Source organism: Phragmites australis, chromosome 4, assembly GCF_958298935.1.
Source record: "Phragmites australis chromosome 4, lpPhrAust1.1, whole genome shotgun sequence".
NCBI lineage: Eukaryota > Viridiplantae > Streptophyta > Magnoliopsida > Poales > Poaceae > Phragmites > Phragmites australis.
In genome coordinates, this window is record NC_084924.1 from 41,222,338 (window position 1) to 41,248,639 (window position 26,302).

Genomic DNA, 26,302 nt, shown 5'->3' on the forward strand with positions numbered 1-26,302 from the left:
GAGAGCGCGACAGTTCGAACTGTTTATACACTCTGCATGGGATACTCCTGGACCCACACGACTCGGGGACCATACGGCTTGTGCCACCCGCTAAAGTGTACACAAGAGGGTACCCGTGTCAACCTTTCCCAACCATCCCCAACCGTGTGCGGCATGCATCGCTCAGTGCAGCGGTACTAGAACTACCCCCGGAGCAAACTAGTACCACTTACAAGCCCACCCGCTCACACCATCGATGTTCAAGCCCCACAAAGCCACAGCTGCTAAGGTATTCGGCTCGCCTTACCATTAGATCGGCATGTGGTGAGTAAGGAAAGTGCTAAAGCCGACTACACCGACGATAGGTGCTTAACCGGTGCAAAGTGATCTATGGTGTCCGGTTTCCTCTACCGACCTACCTAAGGGAACTCCACATCCGGGCAGGACAAATACCTCTTAGCACCGTTGACACCTCGCCTCATACCCACCACTCGACCAACCAACACCAACAACCCAACACGGTAACCATTGTGAAAGTAATTTAACCTATAGCTCGTGAACAATAGGACGTTACACCGCTCGACTTCTACCGAGGACCTATGCATTGCTAAGCATCTCGCATCACTTTTAAGTTAGGTCTTATCATGAATAAACCTAGGCTACAAGAATATAGACCAACAATAATTCAAGGTAGAGACAATGCAATCAACATAGGTTCTACTCATAAAAGCCCGACATCGACTTCCTATACATGCAAACCTATACATAAGCATAATTTATCAATATTTAAACTTTGTTCAATTCAACTGACAGGGTTCAATATGATAGATGCTTGCCTTGATGCACTGGCTCACAAAGGTGGGGTACCTTCGAATCGCCCTAGCACGCTAGGATCGTCGGATCGGCGCTCTCTAAAAAGAATAACGCGTGCAATGCCATGAGTATGGATAAAATGCAACAATGCATGCCATAAGATGCGCTAAACATGTTAAAAGTGCAAACATGCGAGCTAAAACAAAATTGGGACTCAAATAAATTTGAAAAGTTACCAAAGTGCGGAACCTCCGGACATATGTGGACTATCCGCAAAATTATACGGAACATCCGGACATTACGCAACTCAGGCAAACTCTGTACTATCCGAAGAATTCTCCGGATACTCCGGACATATGCGGACCCTCCGGACACTCCGGACCTTTGTCCGGACACTCCGGACCTGGGCTGAAAATGTGTTTTTGATGATTCATCGATCGATTTAACTCCAAACTTGAATCTATGCTACATACTTCTGCGCATATACCATACCAAGGGTTCTAGACTAACTTTGTAGTTTAACCCTAAGAAAATCTTGAATACAATTCAAATTTCCATTTTCCCAGAAAGTGCGGACCCTCCGCACTTTGATGCGGAACCTCCGCACTTGTGCGGACTATCCACACTTTTATGTCGATAACTCCGTACTGCCCAGAACTTCTCTGATTTGGGGAAAAATTTGCCAAATCGAATTGCGATCTTTTCCAACTAAAGAGTAACATGTTTGAGATGGTTTATGTAGTCTAGAATTCACTCATCAACCTAGCAACTCGATTCCTAAATTAAATCTCAACCAAATCCTTATTTTGGTCTAAAACCTCAAAAACTCATGAACTTTGCTAAAACTCAAAATCAATCAACCAAATCATGAATTCTTGCCATGGGGAACCTAAGAGACTTACCCAAGATGCTTGTGGAGGCTAGTGACCGTTGGGAAGTGGAGGAAATGCTCGGGAAATGAAGAATTCTGATGTTCTTCTCGTTTTAACCCGAAACACCAAAATGAGCCAAGAACGACTCAAATCCTCTGGGAATTCAAAAATGAATTGGATGGATGGATAGCTTACGAGCTCGTGATCGCAATGGTACCACATGCATACCTTCAATCCCTCTCTTGAGCTCTGATTTTGGAAGAAATGGAGAGAGAGTGAGAGCTTGAGTGGGAGGGGGGAGCTCCTCCTGTGGCCGGTTGAGCACGGGAGTGAGGGTGGGAGCAAGTGGGAGAGAGAGAGGGCAGGTGGGGGCAACCCACTTGAGTGGTTGGAGGGTGGGGCCACATGTGGGGCCCATGTACAAGAGAAAAAAGTCTGTTTTGACTGTGAATCTAATTCTTTTCTCTCCTAAATTTCTTTCTCTCATCTAAATGATTTCAAACGAATTGCATTAGTATTCCGAATTATAATTACACAAAATTAACATCATGCTTAAAAAGTATGATTATGCTTAATTGCGTGATTAAGAATTTGGGACGTGACAGTATAGATGCTTTGGATTTCCGTTCCTTCCTGATTCAGTAACTTTGTTGTTTGTTGCAGGCCTGTCGTAGCCCCTGCGGCTCCCGTCATGACCCCTCTGACAACGCCCCCGCAGGACCTCCTAGCGCCTCCGCCAGCCCTAGATTTTCCCTCTGGAGCATCGACGGTGGTTCCAGTCCTCGTGGCGTCTGTCGAGGAGTCTGTGGTGGCCCCCAACTTGCTTGCTCTGGTCAGCCGCCTCCCCGCTTTTGTTCGCAAGCTGGTCAAGTAGAAGGAGGTGGTGGCCAGCAAGTGTGTTGAGATGGAAAAACAGCTGGCCCAAGAAAGGGAGGCTAGGCGCCTGCTGCAGCAAAGGTGTGGCAAGCTCCAGCAAGAGAAGGCTGCGCTTTCCGTCGAACATTCCGCGCTTTCCGCTGAGCACTCCCAGCTCAAGGAGGTCGAATGCACTACCCTCTGCATTCAAGGTGCTGGTGGATCCTATGTGGAGCCTCGGGCTGGGAGCTACTGAGCCGAAGGACAACCGCACAGCCCGGGCCTAGGCCTACGCCATCAGGGTCTTGGTGAAAAAAAAATTATGAGCTCCCAGCCACTCTGCGATGAGGGGTGCCGAGGACGTAGCGCAGGCGGTGAGGTCGACTGCGGAGTACATTTTTCGATGCTACCGCAGTCGCGACCCCAACTTTGACCTGGACCTTATCCGGGAGGGAGCTGTGGTCGTCGAGCCCGAAGCTGAGGAGAGGCTGCAGCGGGAGTGTCAAGGAGCGGTGGACCACATGACTTCTATCTTCTGGGTGGAGGCCACCGAGGATAATAAACATGATTGTAACTTTTGTTTTGTAATATATTCGAACGAAGCCTTCCGCCTTTTGTTCTCTGATGAGTTTGTTGTTGTGGTGGTTGTAGAGTTCCTAGAATGTTCGAACCATCCACCCGTATCGAGCCCCCACCTACGCCGACCAGCCCCCGAGCTCTTGTCAAGCCCCCAATCAGTACAACCCTACAACTGAAGATTATGACCATTAAAACATAATGAATAATCCAAGGTTCCTTTGTCCGCAGTATATGTTTCATTTGCTTCCAGTGCTCTTCGCCAGGATTCATTTGACATCTACTGAGAATCCCAATAGCATGGCTAATGTCAGGTCGCGTGAATAACATAGTATACATAAGATGTCCCAAAGCTGAAGAATAAGGAATGGCAGTCATTCTATCTTTTTTTATCAGGAGTGTTTGGACGTATTTTCTCACTAAGTTTAGTTCCCTTTACTAAAGGTATATTAACAGGTTTGCAATTTGCCATAGAGAATCGTTTTAAGGCACTACGAAGATAAGACTTTTGGATCAAACTAATAAGTCGTTTATTCCGATCTCTATGTATTTCCATTCCCAAAACATAGGAAGCTTCTCTCATATCTTTCATATCAAATTTAAAAGACAACCAAACTTTAACTTCTATCAATGCAAATTTATCATTAGAAGCATTAAGAATATCACCGACATATAAAGACAATAGCACAAATTTTCCACCAATAACTTTTGAATATATACAATGATCACCTCCGTCATTGAAAAACCATATGACTTGATAGCATTATCAAAAAGAATATACCATTAACTCCTTTCCTTTTTCTCCAAAAACCTTCTGGCTGAAGCATATATTTCCTCCTCCAAATGACCATTAAGAAAAGCAATTTTGACATCCATTTGGTGGAGTTCAAGATCATAATAAGTCGTTAAAGCACTAACAATGCGAATAGAAGTAAACTTTGCAACGGGAGAAAAGTTTTCACAAAGTCAACACATTCCCTTTGTGTAAAGCCTTTAGTAACTAGGCTAGCCTTATATTTTTCCACTTAGCCTGTTGCATTAAGTTTCCTTTTAAATATCCATTTACACCCTATGGGCTTGTGGTTATGTGGTAAAGTAACAAGTTTTCAAACTTTATTCTTTCTCATTGAGTTTAATTCTTCACGCATTGCTTCCACCCATAGTTTTGATTGAGGACAACTAATGACTTCTTTATAAGTCTTTGGATCTTACTCTAATTCTGAAATTTTGGAGTGCACTTCCCCTAGAAACACATAATAATCATCTAGATATGAAGGTGCTTGGGTATTCCTCCCACTTCTTTGGCTCTTGTGGAGTTTGACTAGTGTTTTCACCCAGAGTTAGATTTTCCTCATTAGTTGAGTTAATTCCAGATGTATTCATCTGTGGCTCTTGTGGAGTTGCCAATAATTCCACCCTTGCACGTTTAGCACGGCGATGTGTATTCTAATCTAGAAATATAGCATCCCTGCTTTCCACTAGTTTATCATTTTCAGTACCATAAAAATGATACCCTTTTGAATCCATACAATACCCAATAAAAATTCCTGATGTGCTTTTAGGTTGCAACTTAGCATGATTCTGATTGGCACTCTAATTTGAGTATTACAACCCCAAACAGCTAAATGACCAAGTGAGGGTTTTCTTCCAGTCCATAACTCATAAGGAGTGATTGTGACAACTTTTGATGCTGAATTATTCAAAAAATAAACAGTAGCTTACAAAACTTCACCCTAAAATGATAAAGGGAGATTTGAATGTGCCATCATAAACCTAACCATATCCATGAGTATTATATTCCTCCGCTCGGCTACAATGTTTTGTTCCGGAGTGTATGGCATAGTATAGTGATGAATAATTTCATGCTCTTTGCAAAAATTATTTAAAATTCTTGAAGTGTATTCTCCCCCACGATAAGTTCTTAAAACATTAATTCTTTTATCTAACTGATTTTCCACTTCAGTCTTAAATATCTTGAACACATCAAAACCTTCCGACTTATGTTTAAGAAGATATACGTAACTATATCTAGAATAATGATCAATGAATGTGATAAAATAGACCTTTTGATCTTTAGTGGGAGAAGATATTTCACCACTAATATCAGAATGAATAATAGCAAGAGGTTCATTAGATCTTTCCACCTTGGGAAAAGGCACACAGCTCATTTTACCCATTATACATGCTTCACAAGTACCATAATCCTCCAACTTAAAGTTTAGAATTCCAAAATTGATAAGCCTCTTAATTCTGATTTTAGATATGTGTCCAAGTTGTAAATTTCATAAATATGATTTCGAGCATATGTTCCTACTGCCAATGTTCCTCCCTATGGAATTATCTTCGCTAAACTAAACAATCAATATTGTCACTATCTAATAGATCATCAAGGAAATAAAGACCATCGTGACGAGTTCTAGTATGCACTAATATCCCATTCGATAATATTTTAACTCTTCTTTTTCCAAGCAGTACATTGTAACCAATTGATTCTAATTGAGAAACAGAGATTATATTTCTTCTCATTCTAGGCGCGTATAAAGCATCTTTTAACAACAATTTTCCTCTAACAGGGAGTTTAAGGATATAATTTCCAATTCCAAGTATACCAGCTTTAGCATTAGTGCCTAAGTAGATATATCTATTTCTCCTTGAATTTGTTTGCATGAAAGTAAAACACTTATGATCTCCAGCAGTATGAGATGTAGAACCAGAATCGACAACCCAACTATTTAGAAAAGTAGTAGTAAATGAAGATTTAGTGCATAAAAAAAGCATAATACATACCTCTAGTCGAAGGGTTGCTTTTATTATCACCCGACTGACTGTCCTGCTTCTTTTGATCATTATGCTTATTGTTTTTTCCTGCAGTCAGCTCTGAAATGCTCAATCTGACCACAAATGTGACAAAAAAACCTTCTTGTTCTTACCAGTCCTCTTAAATGAGTCATAACTTTCACGATCATTATGATTGCATTTCCTATTAAGCTTATCTCTAAGATCACCTCTAAACTTCCTCTTTTGCCAATTCCTTTTGTGCTTTTCCTCTCCCAAGTATAACTCAAAATTATTTGAGTTTCTTTCCTTTTCTTGAGAGAGTTTTCTATCTTCCTTCATAAGGAGATGATGCCTCAAATTACACATATTAAGCACACGCTCAGAATGGCACAAAGAAATCTTGAATTGCTCCCATGAATTTGGCAAAGAGCTCAAAATACCCATAACTTACACTTCTTCTTGAAAAAGATAGCATGCGGTCTTTAATTCCTCTACCAGAACAGAGAGTTTATTGATATGCTCATTAATAGAACCACCTTTATTCATCTTGGTAGAGAGAAAACGATTAATAAGACTAAGCATTTTTACGAGAGATACATCACCAAAATCCTTTTCCAAACTACCATAATTTTCCACGCAGTTTATTGACCCTCATACTCGGCAGCTAAAGAATCAGTCAATCCTAGTATAAATATGTGAGCCTTTTATTATCTTTAGTCCAAGTTTCATGTTTTACTATAGAACTTTCTTTTTTCAACTGTAGCATTATTATTTGGCTTTTCTGATTTAGATATGTCAATAGCATAATCAATGTTGTCAACAGAAAGTAAAAACATAATTTTATGTACTTTTTTATCTAAATATAAATCATTCTCAAACTTTTATGCATTTTTTTCTCTTCTGTTCTCTTCTTACCCTTGTCTAATAAATACTATCACTCTTACAAATAAATGAGTTATCTTTTACAATACAGAATAAATAAAGAGCAACAAGATCATTTGATCTACTTTTTTAATCTCTATGTACAAATCTAAAACAACTTATATTTGCAATCAGAGTATATACCTGCCGCCCTTGTTGGCTTGACGTGGTGTGCCTGCCGCGAGGAAACCCGCCGCACCCCCGACGCAGCGTAGGAGATCCGCGTGTGGATCACGGCGACGATTCCCAAGCAGGCTGTGCATGGCGGTGGAGAGATCAGACCGGAGCGCGGCAGCGCAGATGCGATCGACAGAGAAAAACAAAACGTCGTCCGGCTCTGGTAATAATGTAGGGTCCGTGGGTTATACTGTCTATTCTCCGTTCCTTATTTTATTCGTGATATCGCTCACAATATATAAGGTTAGAGGTTAGGAATCTATTCGTAGATTTTACATTTTTTATAAATTGTTAGACTCCTACGCTAGGTTATAATCACGATAAGACAAATCAGTTATATAAATCTTGTGTATATATATATGTGTGTCATATGCTATGATCATATTATGTATAAGATTAATTTCAACATGATTATATAGACTAACAGCCTCTAGAGCAGATCTTGCAAAGCAAAACCAGCTATTCCACTGTGTATTAAGTATATTCAGACTAAAATATGTACGTACATATAAATTCCAATAGAGTATATATTAATCAATTCTATGCACGTACATATAAATTCCAACATAGTATATATTAATCAATTCCTCTATTGTATTCCAGTACGATCGTACTTGGCATCTCAAATATTAATTTCTCAAGTTAAATTCTACATCCAATATTCCTCTTCACATATATTAGTTAAATAAATATTTCCACATTGAGTTAAATAGTCAAAAATCATAATATATATAACGATGAATAAATATTAAAAGCCACATAAAAATCCAACATACTGTACCCGTGCTACACTGCATGTACCTCCAAAGGGTCCTTAGCCTCGAGCAAGGGGCTGGCACCCGGAAGGTGTAGCATGGGACATGTTTAAAAATATATATATATATCAAAATTCAAAAATTATAGAAATTATCATAAATAATTCTATTTTTTATAGGATACTATGATCTAACTCTAAGAAATTCAGACAAAAATATAATATGTACAATGAGAAAACAAAATAGATAAATTTCATTGTACAGAGTCTCATTATACAAGTATTTGTTCAAGTTGAATTTTTCTGAAGAGATAGATCTAGGATCTTACACAATATATTTTTACATTTTTTTATGATTATTTGGATAGTGTTTTGGATTTTAAGATTGTTAGAATGCGGTATTTTTTGGCACCATGTTAATTTTTTAAAGGCATGAGTCTAGGTGTGTCATTCTTCAAAACAGTACCCTTATTTTTGCAATTTCGATTTAAGAAATATAAAAATAAAAAAAATCATGCTCCCAACTCCCATGCACTTCGATATGCCAATAGGCTACGGTACCAGCAAAACAACTAGCGAAGATATGGGCCGACCTCCAAGCCCATGACGGCCTGGCGGTCGTTGCTCGGTCTAAGCCCACTCGCTATGGGCCAGAACGGAAAAAGATAATTCCTGCCCTGCTTCCGGCCTGATCTCACGTTAAGATTAAAGACCAGACCGTTATGGAAGTAAAGCAGCCAGTTGGAAACGATGGGCTAGGCCACATTGCTCAGCCTAAGCCTATAGGCCTACGGCAAGCAGCTCAGTCTTCAACTCGACCGGTTCTAATTCTAATTAGTACTGATTAGGTACATCAGGAAGATATCTAAATCATTCTTTGTAGTCTAAATTACGGACGCTGCTAATTCACCTACGCGAGCAGTCCAACTTGCGCCCTCTTCCAGCAGCCCCCTACAGAATTTTTTTATAGAAAAAATTTAGCTCAAATCTTTTGCGAAAAATTTTAAGAAAAAAATTAACTATAAAAGTTTGTATCCGAACATTATTGAGCTTCTATTGGTCACCTTACTCCGACGTGTGACTTAGGCTGTCACGGGCCACGCGTCGTGCGGGAGCAAGGATTTTAGGCTAAATTACAGTGGTCTTGGTCAGTAGTTCAGTACAAAACCTGATCGAAGCATTACTCCAAAGGAGAAACGGCCATGAGCAAAGCTCCACGCGAAGACAAGGCTCCACCTCAGCACCCAGCGAAAAGGCCTCCGCCCCTAGCGATCAATGCGTGGACGAGCGCGAAACGAAGGCAGAAGAGCAGGAGCCAACCAAACGGCACCTCGGAGCTGAGAAAAGCGGCCATGGATCGATCGGCAGGCAGCCAGTTCACGTTCAGCGCGCGTCTCGACAGCCTGCTGCCCCGGGATCAGCGCCCGGGCAGATGGTCCAAAAGGGGGAAGAGAACGGTTGGCGCCGTTGGGTCCCCCGCTGTCTTCTCCCCTCGCCCACCACCCCTTTCCCGCGGCCGTTTTCGGGTTCGTCGCTGTCCCAGGCCCAGACACCGCATTCACTCTGCTGACCGGCTACCATCAAAAGCAGTAATTACTCTTTTCACTTCAAAATAAGTGTTATTTTAAATATTGATATAATTTTTAAAATATACTAATAAAATATAGAAAATATACTATTATGAAAATATTTTTAGATAAATCTACCGTGTCATTTTTAATTATCTAAATTTAATATATAAAAGTAATGTATAGCTAAAGTTTAAAATAATTAAATGCACGCAATTCAAAACAACGTTTATTTTGGAGTGAAAAGGAGTACTAATTACATCGTGATTTTACTGCATGGTGAAAGGCCATGCAGCCGTTGGAGATAGGAAAGAGAGCGCCGTTCGTTAGTTGGCTCAACGGCTCGGCAATCAATCCCGCATTGAAGAGCGGGCGCTGCATGTTTCACTTCGGTCGTGAGCTGCCATGCCCGGCGGCCATCAGAAACAGCACAGTGCGGAGCGGCGGGGGCTCATCGGCGCCTTCCTCCTCCCATGGTGGCATGGTCCCGTCCGCTGCTCCCAGTCCGTTGCGCCGACCCCCCTAAATTCCCGGCGCTTGCGTGCGCCAGTGCGTCGCACAATCAATGGCACTCAACTGAATAGCTCAAGCTCGCAGTGATGGTGGTGGTACTCCTGCATGGCTGCGTTGCATGTTTCCGTTTGGTACTCTAGGGTACGTACCTTATCATCAGTTATTCTGCCGCCTCGTCAGATCTGAATGTATCTGGTCGTCTGATCATCAACTGGCAGCGGCCACGTTAATCTTGAAGTGCTCATGCACGGACTGGACCAGATTTGTGCATTTCTTAGGCGACACTCTGCGGATAAGATCTCGCTGCCAAATGACAAATGCGATTATGCGAATGCTATCCGGTTTTGCAATCGAACCGGCGGCCGGGCTGGGGTGATCTGCTGGGTCAGAGGTGACCTTCACACAGCAGCGCTAGATATGCTTGCTACTGGTAGTAGTGGTATGCAAGGTTCACAAATACTTTTGGACTCCGAAAACCGTACGCCGGCAGTAACCGTAGTAGCTGCACAGTAATTCAGTGAAATTTAGTAAAAAATAGTCAAAATTTTTATTTTTAAAATTTGAATTTTAGTTTGGTCAGTACCGTTCAGTTTATGAATACGGTGCGGACCGAATCATCCGGTAACTGTAATAACCGAGTGGTTACCGATAATAAATTGAACCCTGGTGGTATGTGCTGAGCGAGTGAGGCATCAAGAAATGATAAGTTTCTGTAGAGAGGAATTTACCTGGATTCCGCGGTAAAATGCTGCGTTTTTCACTTGTGCAGTGGAGGCGACGCAAGAGCTGTTAATGCCGGGTAAGAAAGGGTAGTTGGGTGAGACATGGAGTAGTGCAGTTGGGGCAAGTAATCCGATGTGTTTAGTACGAGAAAATATCTTGCATTTTCTTTGATACACTCGTATGGGCCTGGGACTAGGAGAGTACTCTGTACGATTGCAACCACTGCACACCGCTCACTCGTAGTACGTCTCACTGCCAGGTAGGGATGACAATCTGTACCGTATCTACCGATTTTTTTCACCAAACCCGTCACAAATGGGTGGTGACGCAGGGGGCGGTGGGGGCAATACAGGGCGTCGTCGTCTTGGCAACCGGGTGAGCATGGGTAGGGGGAGGGGGAGGGCGGGGTGGCAGCACAAGACGACGGGGCGACGCGAGGTGAGCTTGGGTGGGATGGCACCGTCCTAGTAGCGGGGTGAGCAGGGCAAGGAGGGGAGGGCGACGCGAGACAGCGGGGCATAATGAGCAGGGTGGGACGACGGGGCGACACGAGGTGAGCTTGGGTGGGGTGGCACCGTCCTGGTAGCAGGATGAGCAGGGCAAGGAGGGGAAGACGACGCGAGACAGCGGGGCATAATGAGCTGGGTGGGACGACGGGGCGGTGAGGGGCGAGCTAGGGCAGGGCGACGGGGATGGGAGGGCAGGGTGGAGGCACGAGATGGGACGACAGGTTGAATATGGTTGATTAGATGTATAAGATGTGCATATGTACGAGGGATTAGGATTTTAGAGGAAAATCTCATCTATCATAGATCTATATGAGTAAACAGGCATCACGAGTATGAGTATATTTTATCTATACCGTAACTATATAACCGTTGAGTAGTATTTTTATCTATAAATATACTTATAAATAACAAATGCTATTTATATTTTATTTTATTAGGATATTTACATGCCTGCTGCCAGTGCAACTCCCAACTTCCATGCCCGCCTCGTCCAGCTCGATTCACACTCACACAGTCACACTACTGAAAAGCTAGCCCCTTTTCCAGCCCATTCAGCTAGAGACAGACAGCACGAGGAACAGAAGCGCGGCTCGAAGCAGAGTGCAGAGCAGAGCAAAGCAGCAGCGGCGGCCAATGGCGTGTTCGTTCCTCTCCTTCATGGGCGTCTTCTTGGCGGCGTCCGCGTGCCTCGCTGCGCCCGCCACGGTCGAGCAGCTTCTGCCCCGGGCCGCGACGGCGCTCTCCTTCGGGGAGGGCTACACGCAGCTGTTCGGAGACTCCAACCTCGTGCTCCACGGCGACGGGAAGAGGGTGCACATCTCCCTCGACGAGAGAACAGGTTCCGTCTCGTTCTTTATTGATCGATTCTTGTCCCTCGACTCTCGTAGTGCAGTATGTTCATCGTTCCTCTGTTCCATTGCAGGCGCCGGGTTCGCCTCGCAGGACGCGTACCTCCACGGGTTCTTCAGCGCCCGCATCAAGCTGCCCTCCGACCACACCGCCGGTGTCGTCGTCGCCTTCTACGTAAGCACCAAAAGAAGAAAAAAAAAACTGCACTTCTTGCGCACGAACCAATGTTGTTTGCGTTGTCTGTATGACGAGATCGGGTGATGCAAATTGCAATGCAATGCAGATGTCGAACGGGGACGTGTACGAGCGGACACACGACGAACTGGACTTCGAGTTCCTGGGGAACGTGCGGGGCAGGGAGTGGAGGGTGCAGACCAACGTGTACGGCAATGGCAGCACGGCGGCCGGCCGGGAGGAGCGCTACGACCTCTGGTTCAACCCCACGGAAGACTTCCACCAGTACGCCATCCTCTGGAGCCGTGACAGGATCATGTAAGAACAACCACCCACATCTCCTCACCCTGATTACTCATGAATCATGATAACGTAGCTAGCATGTATATATTGGTTGCAAATCTCAAACACAGTTTTAGGCTAGTAACAAGATTTTGAGGTACACAGGTAACTTACAGAATTTGAAGTGTATAAGAAATTTTGGGCACTTGAAAGTAATTGTCTATGATTAGAGGATAAAAAGATTGTTAAACCCTTTGATGTCATAGTATCACTTTTTCAGTACTTACTACTTAACCTGTTCTTCATGATGCTAGACTGCTAGTAGTACTGAACGGTGCTGCATATGGGGGTGATCTGATTGCTGTCTCTCTACTGCTGTGTGCTGGAGCAACTTGTAATCTTCATTATTAGCTTGACGTGCTTTTTGTTTGATCCATTCCTACCTACTTTTTTCCTTTCTTTTGGCTCTCATGGATCATGATTGAGAGATATTGGCCTCCTCTTCTTTACAGCTTGTAGATTCCTCTGCCTGTTGCCACTTTAATCATGTAAGTCCCGAGGCCCCAAAATTGAGTAGATGGCATTGCCACAAACGGTATACATCCAAATAACAATGCAGTTGAAATCCTGACGAAATACTATGCCTCAGGATTAAACCTGAATTACCCAATGCAAAAACAGGTTTAGCCAACCAGTGATGATTTCTTTCTCCTCATTAACAACAGTTCTTCTCTGCATTGAGCATTCCCAATCATGTGAAATTTTCCATTGGGATTGTGCATCCATTAAAATGGCCTGTAAAATTTGACAATTGTTTGGCGCTCCAAATTACAGATGCCTTCTGTACTGGAGTACATACATCTATTTTCATGTGGAAAAAAGGTTAACATCCCAAGTGATGAATTTACTCCAAGTTGCAGTTCCCACCAGACCTTAACATCTCTGATCCTCCCACCAAGATGGGCATGCCGCCTTTACTTGCATAGTTGCATTTCACACCTGCCTTTTCTCCTCTATCCTGCAAAACTCACAAGCAACCTTTTGGTTTCTTGGAAGCATGGAGAAGCAAAAAGGCCTACACCATCATCCACAGCTTACTTTTCACCATGCGTTTCCCCATGAACCCTCTCTCTCTTTTCAGGTTCATGCATCCTCCTGTTGCCCACAAACAAGACACATATCAGTCGGCACTCAGTACAATCCCAAAGTCTGAACTTTCTGAAAACTTCATCCAAGTGTCAATCACTCAACTTCAAATGCTTAGAACTAAGAGACTAAACTGTCATATGCATCCAGGGTTCAAAGGCTCAGATTAACTGTTCTCTTTTGTTCAAACTTGCACATTTGCCATGAATATTTCACTCGTAGTCGTAGCGGAAGAGTTGCAGTGCAACGAAGCTTACTTTGATGATGTTAATACCTTTTTGTAGTGCAGCATCACTGACGTTTTTGCTTGTTGTACCACCTGCGCATTCTGCAGATTCTACGTCGACGAGACCCCGATCAGGGAGGTGGTGCGGAGCGAGTCCATGGGCGCGCAGTTCCCGTCCAAGCCCATGTCGCTGTACGCCACCATCTGGGACGGCTCCAGCTGGGCCACCTCGGGGGGTCGCTACAAGGTGGACTACAAGTACGCGCCCTACGTCGCCGAGTTCACCGACCTCGCGCTCCGAGGCTGCGCCGTCGGCCCAGCCTCGGCGCGCGGGGCGCCGGACAGCAGCACCGACGACGCCCACGGCCACGCTTACGAGATGTCGCCCGCGCAGCGGTCGGCGATGGAAGCGTTCCGGGCGAGGTACATGACGTACGGGTACTGCTACGACCGCCTCCGGTACCCGGCCCCGCTGCCGGAGTGCAGCGTCGGCGCGGAGGCCGCGGCTTTCCTCCCGTCCGGCGACGCGAGGGCGTCGTTGCGCAGGCACGGCAAGCGCCACCGGCCCCGCGGCGGCGCGGGCTCCGCCCTCTGACCGGCGCCGCCGGTGTGCTCGAGCGGTGCCGTATGCAACTGTGACGTGATGTATGGTTAGCTTGTGGATTTCTGGCGTGCGCCGCCGTTGTAGGGCAACAGTAACCGGAGTTCCACTGATTATCCCTTCTACTATAGTCTCAGCAGTTTGTTCTTCGCTCAGCACAGAATTCTTCGTAGAGGAGCCGTATGCACGCCATTACTGGAACATAAGCTTCGCCGACGCCCTCAATTGGAGTAGAATCCAAAGATCGCAGAATGGCTTGTGAAATCAATCAGTCATGTAACTAAGCTCAGACTAGCACATAACCCTCAGGGTTTAGGGTGGGCCCGGCCTATGCCGCCTTCAAAAGGGTTCACAATCTGGTGCATAAATCTCGCATAAACAAGGTCAGGGCTTGACAACGGCAACATAGGCACATAGCCATCTTTCCTCCACATTTCAGGTTGAAGGGTAGGTTGCAAGGTTACACGTGCATATAAGTACATCTGTAGACCCAACCATCAGCAGGGAACAATTGCCATCAGTAGTCTGCTACAGATGCATCAAAGGTCACAATGCAAAGTGTTACAAGGACCATCAGCATGCAAGAAGTTCCCTTCGCATTTTTTCCATTTCTGATACATTAGGCTGATAAGATTAAATGTACCAGAAATGGTCTTACTGCCCAAAGAACACATTATGGAAGATCTAGCCCCACATTTTCGAAATGATGGCAGATGATAACTTAAGGCAGCGTGAGAAATCCAGTTTTGCTACAGAGCAGCTACAAAATTTAAGACAGCACTCAGTCTTACGAACTCGACATCGAGGTTTCTTGTCAAGGATAAGAATGTTGCCAATGAAGACCTCAGTAAAGCTCAGCATGCTCCCGCAAAATCACAGTCCAAAAAATTTAAGTTTCCTCGTGTCTTCATTTTGTGTTGTCTATTTACTATACTTTCCCTTCTATTTAGTGGCATTCGGCTGGACCTTGCTGTTCCCAGCATTCTTCATACCACCATTCTGCTGCTCCTTGCCTAAAGTTAACTTTTCATTCACAAAGCTGCCACCACCATTAGAGCTCCCATTGCATTCTGGTTTCTCCTCAATGGTATCGGATCTTTTTGTTAGCGAGTTCTTTGAAGAAAGATTGCCGTTAGCCATCTCCATGCCAGTGCTCTTGTTATGCAGATAAGCAGATGAACCTTGTGGAGAGATAGGTTCAGCATGACCATGAGAAGCTGGCATCATCTGATGAGGCAGTGGGTGACCTGATCCTGGAGGAAGGAAGACCCCTGTACCTGGCCCAGGGAATCGAGGTGGAGCAGGCCTCGGAGTAACTTCTGGCATCCAAGCTGCTGTTGTGTTTGGCAAGGGAACAGCTGGCGGAAAAGGTATGGCGGCGGCAGCAACAGGAGCAGGCGCTACAAATAGTGGTTGCATTCCATCAGATGGAGGGATGTGATGAGGTCCAACGGTTGGTGCTGGAAATACACCACTGTTGGGAGCATATCCAAAGTGTTTAGGACTTGGGGGATGACGCAAGATGTTACCCGGCCTTGATGATGGACCCCAGGGCATAGAAGGAGGTGTTAATGGAGGAGTAAACCGTGAAGCACTTTCAGCTGGGATGTGCTTTCTTGCTACAGACTTTCCAAAATTTAGTAGGACTCGCTGCTTTCGTGTACCAGGAATAGCTCGCTTGGCAAAATCAGCACTTTTCCCATGCAAGAGTAGAAGAGACCTGCAGTTGAGAGAAAAGAGACAATAATGTTCAGGAAGTCTAGTTAACAAATATGTATGTAGTCATCTGATTTGCTCATTCAACTACACTTGCTATGACAAAGCAAACTACCTTAACGAGAACCATGCTTGCTATAGATGCACAACTAAAAGCTAACGGGAACTATACCACACTTATTAATGTATGTTTTGTTACAGAATACCGATTCCATATGATTACAGAGTGCCTATATTTATGTCTTCTATTCCCATTTGACCAATTGAAAAGAAAATGAAAATTATCCTTGGCCCAGCTCAGATTTGCCTTCTTACTAATAAAATGCATCACAAAGTTTCCCACCCCAGTTCTAAGTACTAACAAGCCATATGGATATGTCCCTAACCAGAAAATTAAAATACAATATATCACAGATGGTGAAGGATCAACTATCAAGTAGTGCAAGTCAACAGTTTAAGCCTTTTTGGAGTATCAAGTACGTAACAGGAAATAGAGATTACTGGGGAAAGGTTTACCCAGTTGTGAGCGAGAGCTTCAGAGGACCTCTATGATCACCTCGTTCTCCTGAAATAACTCGGCCAAACACCATATCACAATCTGTCAGGCAGAGCATACAAAGAGGTCTACCATACCAAGGAGGGGAGTGGTGAGGATGAGAATAGTCTCCCTGAAAAGAATCATTTATTGATCAAAACTATGGTCCATTTTCAACCAAAAGAGTCATGAAAGCAAATTACCTCATTGAAGAAGTCGATAGCACAATAATCTGGTTTGAAAGGTATAATTTCCTGCTGAACCAAGCGATCAAAGAGATCATGGAGCAACCCAGGAACCGCTTCCACCCTTGCGTCTGAATTCACATTTAAAGGTACAAAAACATCATCAAAATACGAGACTACCATGAGGTGCTGCAGTACAAGCTTGATTTACCTCTTTGATTTTCATCATCAAGAGGGCCTTCGATGATAGGGACACCCAGCTGAACAATTTCCCTTCCATGCCCCTTCATTGGTCTTTTACCAATTATAACTGTCTGCCCAGCTGTTTTATCAAATAAAAATAATGGAAATGTGACAAATCAGAGAAATAACTCTGGTACATAAAGACTCCAGGCATTTTCTGTTAGCATCAAATGCTGAAACACCAACTCGAGATAAATGGCCAGACTGACCATTGTAGTGCAATATTTCCAGTGTCAGGGGCCTTATGCGTACAGAAAACCAACATTTTCCTAGGTGGCACACTCAACACTGGTTACGCAGATAATCTACTAAGCTCTATCATGGTATGCATTCTACATGTAGATTAAAAATTGGATATGGTGAAAGTGAAACAATAGACAGATATACTTCCACAAGGGACACTGCATGCACATAAGGTCATAAGCACACAAACAAATAACTTTTAATAGACAAGTGTCACCAAAAGGAAATAGCAAATATTTAAAAGTTTACCTTCAAGCCCCACACGTCGGCAAGAAGCTTTTGTTTCATTAACTAAAGAAAGAATCTTATTTGTCTCGATCACATTTACCAACCCTTCATAAACCTTGAGCCCTTCAACAGAATTAACCTAAAGAAACATAAAAAAATTGTTTCATCGCGCCATGGTTAGTATAAGATAACACAGTTATACAAGCTTTTGAGATTCCAGGATGACATGAAAGGGAAAATGAATATGCTCTTCAAAATTCTGATTTGTTGGACTAACATACCGTCTTGCCATCAATGATTTCATTGGTTGAATGCTCTACAGGAGTTGAAATCACTTTGCTGCTTCCTTCAGAAACAGCTTGCAGATTTGGGTGTTTTCCACCTTCTACATGATGTATAATACAAGGACATGGTTTAGCAAGGAGAGTAATTTGTTTGATTCTCTCCCTTTCAATCATTTTTTTTAACTTCATAAGAGAGCATAAGCAGAAATAGGGTAACACAGTTATCTTGTTTGAATAGTAGTTGCTGCTACCTTATGTGAAGCAAGAGAAAGGAAAGGAGGTCAAGCTCAGGTCCTATTTGTCATAAATTGATCTCCTCTCACCCAAAATTTGAGGTTAAGAATTTCAATCTAGCAATTGCTATACAAATGGTCACAATCCAGATGTGGCCGTACGTAATTAGTAAATATAAGATGGACAAAAAAATTGGTGTTCATAACTTATTGGCTTGTAAACCCAGTCATTTGAAAACTGTCATAGCAAAGCAATGCCAGGTCATATTCACATAATGATGTTGGATTAATTAATTCTTTACGTCTATATAAATTGCAATACAAGAGGCATGAAACCAATGGGGAACTGAACAATGGATAAGTTTACAGAAACAACATATAAACTAGTTACTTTGTGTGGATAACAATTGCAGTTTCAGCAGTTTCTTCATCACAGTACTGAGTTGTGGTTGCTAAAAATGGTTCAGTTACCAACAGCTTAAAGCTTGAAATATTGCGAGCCACGAGTTCAGTAGTCTATACACTATCCTAAGGGCACTCTGTTATATACGAATAGAAAAATGGCTTTCCAAAATTAGTAATTGTCCATAGTTATACATGGAACTTTTTGAGCTAACTAGGCAACTTATACCATCTCAATTAATTTTACAGATATATTTTTAGTAAAAACAATAGTGAAGCTTGCATTGGGAACTGTGGAAAGTCAAATAAAGGCCCTATGTTTAGAGACGGAGGGAGTAAATCTGAATCTCATTTTTTCAGCATGCAACACCTTTCCACTGAATAAGTAAAGACTACATGACACAACATGCTACCATTAAACATATGAAAATTTAAAAAAAATGCATGTATGTATAAGTTTGTGCTTGTGTACCATCAGTTACAGGGGAATCCAACCACAAGCTTTTAGTATCGACCACATTCTCCACTTCTTTCAGCCCCTTCCCTTCCTTGTTATGAACTTCACGTCCTAGAAGGAGTCAAGAGCACATGAGAGACTATTTTCAAAACTAATTGCTCATGATTTTGCCACCTTTCTCAAGGTTACATGATAACAGGGGACAATAATGCACAAATTAAGAAAGTAGCATGGTAAGTGCACTAGCATGGATAAAAGGAAGTTCCAAATCGCAGAACAGTCACAGTTTAAGCGCAAACAGAATAATATGACCTTGTCCTTCCAATACAAATGCCTGAGTGTAACATACAACACAAAGTTTCAAACATTGCATATTTACACAAACCACAACTTTGAGCTAACAAGAAACGACAAACTCATTCAACTGTGAAATGAGGATTAGGAAATGCTCGGAAAGATATGGTTTCCCCATGAAGCAACTCTAAATAATTTTCACGTGCCTATACATACCTTAAAACTGGAAAGCTATTTTTGGATAGCATTAGCGGTATCTTTAGGGCCTCCCCGATATGCAATTTCTATAGTACTACAAATGACAGAACGATAAAAGCTTTCCTTTTAAGACCTCAACATTAATTAAAACACAAAGGAGAAAAAATACCAACTATACTTCAGCAACTTGAAATGACCACAGTAACATGTACTCAATGGAGATCAGCATTTTGGCCACAAGCACATCATTAGTGGAAAAAAAAGACCCTCGAAGACATGATAAGCCAATTAGCAAACACGTAACTCAAACACCACAAATGCATTTCATGGATCGTACCATTTTGGGACCCAACCAAGAAAAGGAAAAAAGCATTCTCTTTTGCAACAACAGAACAGACACTGCACTACCACCTAACAAATAAACGAAGAGCACGCTATCACACCAGAGATCTCATCTCACCATCTTTCTCGGATCCAGCCGCCGCAACCGCGCCGCCCCCGCGCGTCGGATCGTGGCGATGGTGACCACCGTGGCGATGGTGTTGGTGGGAGTGGTGAGACGGCGAGAACGCTGGCCGCCGTGGTGGCGGCGGCGGCGGAGGGGACCGCGACGCGCCAGCCCCGAGCGCCTGTGCCGGTGACGCGCGTCTGCGCCACCCGGCCTGCTGGAGCGCGAAGGAGACGTCGGCGACGGGGAAGAACTGCTGCATGTGGATAACGGGAGTCCAGTGGTGGCGGCGCTGCTGCACGGCGGCGGCGACGTGGTCGTACTCCCCCGGGTCGCCGACGGCGCGGAGGTGGACCACGAGGAGGTCGATGATGGCGTTGGCGGCCGCGAACTCGCCGCGCAGCCAGGAGATGAAGCCGTCGCGCTCGTCCATGAGCCAGCCGGCGGGCTCAGCGGCCGCGGCGGCGCCGGAGACGGCGGAGGGGATGACAGCGGCAGCGGAGGCCATCGCCGTGCGTCGTCACTGGGAGGTCGCGCTCATAGAAGGGCGCAACCCAATCAGCAATGCCGAGAAGAGAAGATCTAGGGTTTAATGTATATTTTTCTCTCCAAAGTTGTTTTTGTCTCTGGTGGTGGTGTGGGAACGGAGAAGAGGTGTGTGTGTGAGAGAGAGAGAGAGAGAGAGAGAGAGCGCGAGCAGGGGGGGGGGGGGGGCGGCGAAGGCTCGACCTCGGCTACTGGCAGCAGTACAGGTAACAGTGAGATGAGAGGAGAGAGGAGGAGCCGAGGCCGGCCGACATGTGAAGAGCGAGGAGAGGTAGGCGGATCTGGGCAGCGGAAGATTCCCGAAACTAGAGGCGAGCGGGAGGACGACGCGTTGTCACGGTGGAAACCTAACGACTATGTGGAGCAGCGTGACTGACATATGGGTCCGGCATCCACATGTCGGCGTGCGGGATTGGGAAGTGGCAGGTAGGCGGCAGCTGGAGCCCGGGCGGTTTTGCTTTACGATTCGTGAACTGGTCCGATGCATCGATGCTGGTGGTAACGGGACGTGGAGTTAGTCGTTGGTTCGCCGTTGTCTCCGTGATACTGGGCCAAGGGCCCGCTTGTCAGAGTCCTGTTAGTGTGATTTTGCTGCGTGCTTCTGCTTTAGTATTCGTGCTGGCGAGACTATTTCGCATTGAGAGATAGGGAAAAGCGGAACAGAAAAACCCCTGCCGTTACGACCTTACGGAGCAAGGCAGCTATTGCCAGTGCCTGTTCACTTCTCATCGTCCGACACGTGGGTCATCCCCAAAATTGACTTCTTCTTCGCTCATCAGCGACAGCGCACAAGGGCCAGCCAATGGGCGTCGACCGCTGCGGCGGGGGCCAGGGGCCTTGAGATCCTCGTCGCTCGCGACGAACGGCAGATGCCTGCCGAGCCCGTGGTGGGTGTCGGTTCAGCGGCCCCACATTAATGCGGCGGGTAGGTGCGAGGTGGGGTACGTACGGGGCACGGGACGGGACGGGTGACCCTATACGCCACCCGCCGTCTCACATGGCGGGCACCCCACCCGTCAGCCACGACGAAAGCGCGCGCCCCCATGCTGAGCAATAGGTGGAAAACGGAGCTCGTTTCCAAGAGACCAAGAGGGAGAGAGGGGGAGAGGAAATTCCGTGCTGACTCGGGCAACTCGGCCGCGTCGTTTTCTCCTCCTCGGTTTCGGTTTGGCGCGTTCCCGTCTGGGCCCTCCGCGACGGCACGTCACGTCGCGCGGAAACCTTAACGAGCATCGAAACGGGAGCCCGTCGGTCCGATCGGATCAGCAAGCGACTCGTGTCATCGTGTGGGGTCCACCAGAAACAAATAGACGGTCAAGCAGAAATTCTACCCCGTTACACAAATAAGTTTGTGTAACTGACCAATAAAAAAACTATGTTAAAAATCCAAAAAAAAAATAATAAAAATATAATGGTACAGAGTATGCTATCACCTTATAAATTTTAAGCTCAAACAATAACTTGTACTGTATATAGAGTTTTGGTGCGTTGATTCGTAGAATTTTTCCAAGCAGGTGTGTGCTCACGCAAACCTGGTGGCGGTGGATTCGTGTACGATCCGTGAACAGGACGAGCTTTTCCTCAGCAGGGGCAAGGAAATCCTCGGCACGGCAGATTTGGCACGGTGGGGGGTGGCTGCTGCCTCTGCCGGCGATGAGTGGCACCTTTGCTGTGGAAACTGGAAAGCGTGGTGAGGTTGCTTGAGGAGCAATCTTGTTTTCTCGTTTGCTGAAGATGCACGGAACGGAGCGGAAACCTTTTGTTTTCGGGGTGTCGATCGAAGTCAACTTTTTTATGGGGTCATCAAAAAGTCAGTTAAGTGACTGCCATTACTGCCGTGCAACAGATGTGGGCATTGACTGGTGCCGAGAATGGGTTGAAAGATTTGCCAGTCCAGTAACGTCGACTAGTATTACTGATATGGATGGCATTCAAAACACATGCTTGCAGACTTGCAAACAAGTCAGATGGGAACGTACCTGAAAAACGAGTTTGCTACGAGTGCCAAGACTGCGAGACACGCACGCGTCGGAATGCGACGTGGCGTTACCCGCTCATACAGTCATACTACCTGTTTTTCTGTTCAACTGTTCTCCGAATGGCGACGTAGGAGTATACCGTGGTCTTTGATTGTGGCCGAAACCTAAACATCCAGTGAGGATTAACCAGGCACGCTGCTTTAATTTGGTCCTAAAGATGCTTTGTTCGTTGGTGGCTGCTCTCGTTACTGCACAAGTGCACATAGAGAAAGTTTCGGTTCCTTTTTTTTCTGAAGCCTATCTGGTTTTAGAAATGTTAAAGTGAGAACTAAACCAGGTGCGGTGACCACGGCTGGTACTTAGGTACATACGTATGTCGCATGTGCTGCTAGGCTCCACACCAACATTCGTTGATTCGAAAACTGACCAATGTTTCTGGCCTAATGCATCACGAGAACAGATCAAGAACAGGGGAGAACACGTTGCCGAGAGAGAGATGATGATGATGACTGTGTGTCCAACCGTCGAGTGTTGGGCAGGGAGGATACATGCCATCGTCCTCCACTTTACATAGCTACACTAGCAGAATGGACATAACCTTAAGCAGTATGCCTGAGTAACGGGATACCCAATAGCAGTAACCACATATATCCACATGGCTTTGGTCCTAGGATGCTTGGTGAGTTAATGGCGGCAGCATTACTACACACCAAGAAAGTGTCGGGCCTTTTCTTCAGTCCTCAGGTTTGGGGAGGACTGAGATTGATGACACCGCGGCAAGAAATCAAGTATGATATCGAACCCAAAAATGGCAACACGCGTGTGACAAAAATCAGAACTAAACCATTCACAGTCCACTCTCCAACATGCAAAGGTGGGCTGAATTCAAACATACGCGCGCGCATGGTTCCACATAGCATGGACAGTTGGGCTCCATGCCTGAAGAGCGATGCTTCGAATGTTGGGATCCTTGCCCGCAATTAGGGGTGCCAATGGGTGAGCCACGTCGTTAACCCTCAGTATCAGCCTGTATCGTAAACCCACATGGGGCCGCGCAGCAAATCGCCTTGTTGGAGCGGTTTTTGTGAGCACAACCGTGGGACCCACCGGCGCCGCAAGCAAGCAAGAGCAACCGAGCAACCTCGAACAACCGTCATTGAAGCACAGCAAGCCCTGGCTATGGGGCATTCTGGCTGCTGCGTCCGGCACCACTCCTGTCGTCCACGCTCACACCACTTGTTGCCCCATTATTCATGACCCCGCTGTCGGCACCCCCTCGTCCATGCGTTCTGCTCCTCGGCCCGCTCTAGTGCAAATGGAACAAATCAATCCGTGAGCAGCAGACAGCCTTGAAACAGAGACGGCGACAAGTGAAGACAAGGAGAGCTCAATCGTCTTCCATCCCCTTCCCTCTTTTCCAATTGATTGAGTAGTTTTCTCAATTTTGATATTTCTTTCCAACATAGATAAAGAAAACTCTACACGCAGTAGAATACTAATCTAATGCTAGTCTGCTAGTAGTAGCAGATGTAGATTTTTGTTGGCATTCATTTTTAAGTATTGGTTGAGTTCTTGTTTGGGGGAGAGATTCTTAGAGAAGGCAAAGACGAAATAGAATTATGATATGTATAGATCACCTTGTCTGTGGCAATGCTTTAGCGGGCTGCCACGAAGCCCACAAAATGCTTGCGGTGGCACGCGGGCTATCGATTGAACCTGCATCAGTTAGAGCATCTAGCCAAGTTGCTAAGCTGCTTGATATCGCTAGATGTAGCGATTCGGGTTAAAAAAACAGACTCCAATTGGTTCTTTACCCCTCGTCATTTTCACCGACTCGCTATCTCCTTCACGCCGTTCATCAAATCTAGAGACTGCAAACGAGCTTGCCAAATCGGGTGGGTGGGAGGAGACAAACCACGAGAGGGGAAGGTTGTGGCGGGGGATGAGGCGAATAGGGGGCAGTGCCGTGTACCTCTCGACTCTCCTCATTGACGATGTCGAAATTAGGATCATAGACCTGGTCCCCACAGGCAGCACAAAAGAGCTCTGCATGGTCAATGTCGACATCGATCTAGTGGCAGGAGGCGTAAACGGAGGCGTGGAAGGGGCAGAAGACGATGGCACAGGAGAGGCAGGTGTAGAGACAAGAGGGCGAGGAGGGGGAGGCGGCGACGCAGGGCGAGCAATGCAGGAGCTCGCATGAGTCACGACAGATCTCGGGTGGCCGAGCAGGTAGACACGAGGAGAGGCGGTGCACGACAAGGTGTGGACAGGACAACGACGCAAACGAGGTGGACATCGATGAGCAATAGCGGATGCAATGAGGTCTGGGAGCTCGATATTAATAAAATATAGATGAGTGAAATTTATAAAGCTAGATTTGAAAAGTCAATTAGAGCATGTAGATAAAAAGAAAGAATCTTTTAAAGACTCAAGAAGCAAGGTTTAGAGAAAGGTCGAATATACTCTTAGGGCATGCTTGGTTTTCTTGCCCGCGTCGCTGGCCTTGCTCACCCAGCAAGGCTAGCCTTCCTGGAGCAAGAGAGCCCAATCGGCTTGCCCGAGCGAGTGAAGAAAAAACTTGCTTTCACACACAACGAGGCAACCGGCAAGAAAGACAGACACGCGTATTCTTGGCTGATGCGCCAGCAAGAGATCCAAAGGCGCTCAGGCCGAGCTGGGTTCACATTGGGCTTTGAAAAACCTTACCAAGAATCTGCAAGTCCGAGCCCAGACATATATTTGAAGCCCGAACCCACCCGAGGCCCGACGCATGCAGCAGAATCATGAAGCGGTACCTTATTTTATAGAGCAAAATATAGCTATGAGATTTAAAATTCTGCAGAAATAAGCATATGGTTCTATCACAGTGCACAAAATCACAACTGACAAGTTGAATCCATGTCACAAGTCAAACAATTCACAAGTACAGTCAGCGGTTGATCTAAAAAACAAAAACGAAAAAAATATTGTCATCGGTTTGTTCCACGTCTCCAACTCTCCATGTCCCAGTCACATATTCGTATGCTGGATCAGTGATTGATGACCTTGTAGTTGGATCTGAGACCTCGAAATGGAGCTCGTGTTGGGTGGGTGAGCGGCATGCGTCAGGTGGCCGAGCGACAGAGAAGCCAAGAGCGCAGGTCGAGCCATCGTCTAGCTAGGACTACAGGAGGCGCACTCGACTCGCCTAGTCGGAGAGGATGACGCCCAGGGTTCGCCGAGCCGCACACGTCGCAACGATGGCTAGATCTAGTGGCCGCCATAGCCTAAGAACAACAACGTTGGAGTGGAGATTGGACTTCCGAGAGTAGTTGGGGTTAAGGGGAGAGGACTAGAGGAGATTGGTTTTGTATGGCTGCTGCTGCGGGGGAATGGGCCGGGCCACCTTAGGCTGATTCCAGTGAGTTTTTTATGGGCCGGACCACGCTACCCGAGGAGGCAACTGGCCTAAATGAGAACGCTAGGAAGGAGTATAAGTGTATGCTAAGCATGGCAATGTGCACAGCTTACTAGTGAGTCCGCCGCTAAAAATCTTAATGGGTGTGAGGGTAGGATATTAGGGTGTGGGTGTGAGTTTGGTATTAAACCTAATAGGTAGAGAGAAACAGGGCATAAAATAATTGTACCTGTGCACGTTTTGGGTCTAAGTGCGGGTTTGATATTAAACCTAATGGGTGGAGAGAAACAAATATAAAATAGTCGTACCAGTGCCCGTTTCGGGTCTAGGTGCTGGTTTGGTATTAAACCCAACGGGTAGAGAGAAACATGCATAAATTAGTCATACCAGTGCCTGTTTTCGCTCGTGTACCCGCTCTAAACATCTGACATGTGAGCTCAAACTATTTTGTGGTATATAAACTAGCAATCCTTAGAGTTTGTCTCGGCTCATTCCAATCCTCGGGTGCCACACCTCCTGAGCCACCATCCCCTTCTTCCTCTCCACCTCTATCCGTAGGTCGAGTAGCCCCTTCTTTCTCCACAGCTGTAGCTCC

General features: G+C 45.5%; 2 protein-coding genes across 3 annotated transcripts; one reads left to right on the plus strand and one right to left on the minus strand.

Moving 5' to 3' along the window:
* The first annotated feature begins 11,496 nt into the window (after nt 1-11,496).
* Nucleotides 11,497-14,471, plus strand: LOC133916557 (probable xyloglucan endotransglucosylase/hydrolase protein 28). The gene is made up of 4 exons (XM_062360272.1): nt 11,497-11,876; nt 11,961-12,061; nt 12,171-12,379; nt 13,824-14,471. The coding sequence occupies exons 1-4, from the start codon at nt 11,672-11,674 to the stop codon at nt 14,308-14,310; spliced, it is 1,002 nt and encodes a 333-aa protein (XP_062216256.1). The 5' UTR covers nt 11,497-11,671; the 3' UTR covers nt 14,311-14,471.
* Nucleotides 14,472-14,722: 251 nt separating this feature from the next.
* LOC133916556 (RNA demethylase ALKBH10B-like) lies at nt 14,723-20,663 on the minus strand. Of its 2 annotated transcripts, XM_062360271.1 has the most exons (9): nt 19,795-20,663; nt 18,858-18,953; nt 17,748-17,851; nt 17,488-17,605; nt 16,964-17,074; nt 16,771-16,883; nt 16,549-16,700; nt 15,846-16,036; nt 14,723-15,716 (listed from the first exon to the last, which is right to left on the minus strand). In XM_062360271.1, exons 1-9 carry the CDS (start codon nt 20,288-20,290, stop codon nt 15,259-15,261), a joined length of 1,839 nt encoding a protein of 612 aa, XP_062216255.1. In that variant the 5' UTR covers nt 20,291-20,663; the 3' UTR covers nt 14,723-15,258. The 2 variants fall into 2 exon arrangements, with proteins under 2 accessions (XP_062216255.1, XP_062216254.1); XM_062360270.1 differs by having other exon boundaries at nt 14,723-16,036; nt 19,795-20,662.
* Nucleotides 20,664-26,302: the final 5,639 nt, after the last annotated feature.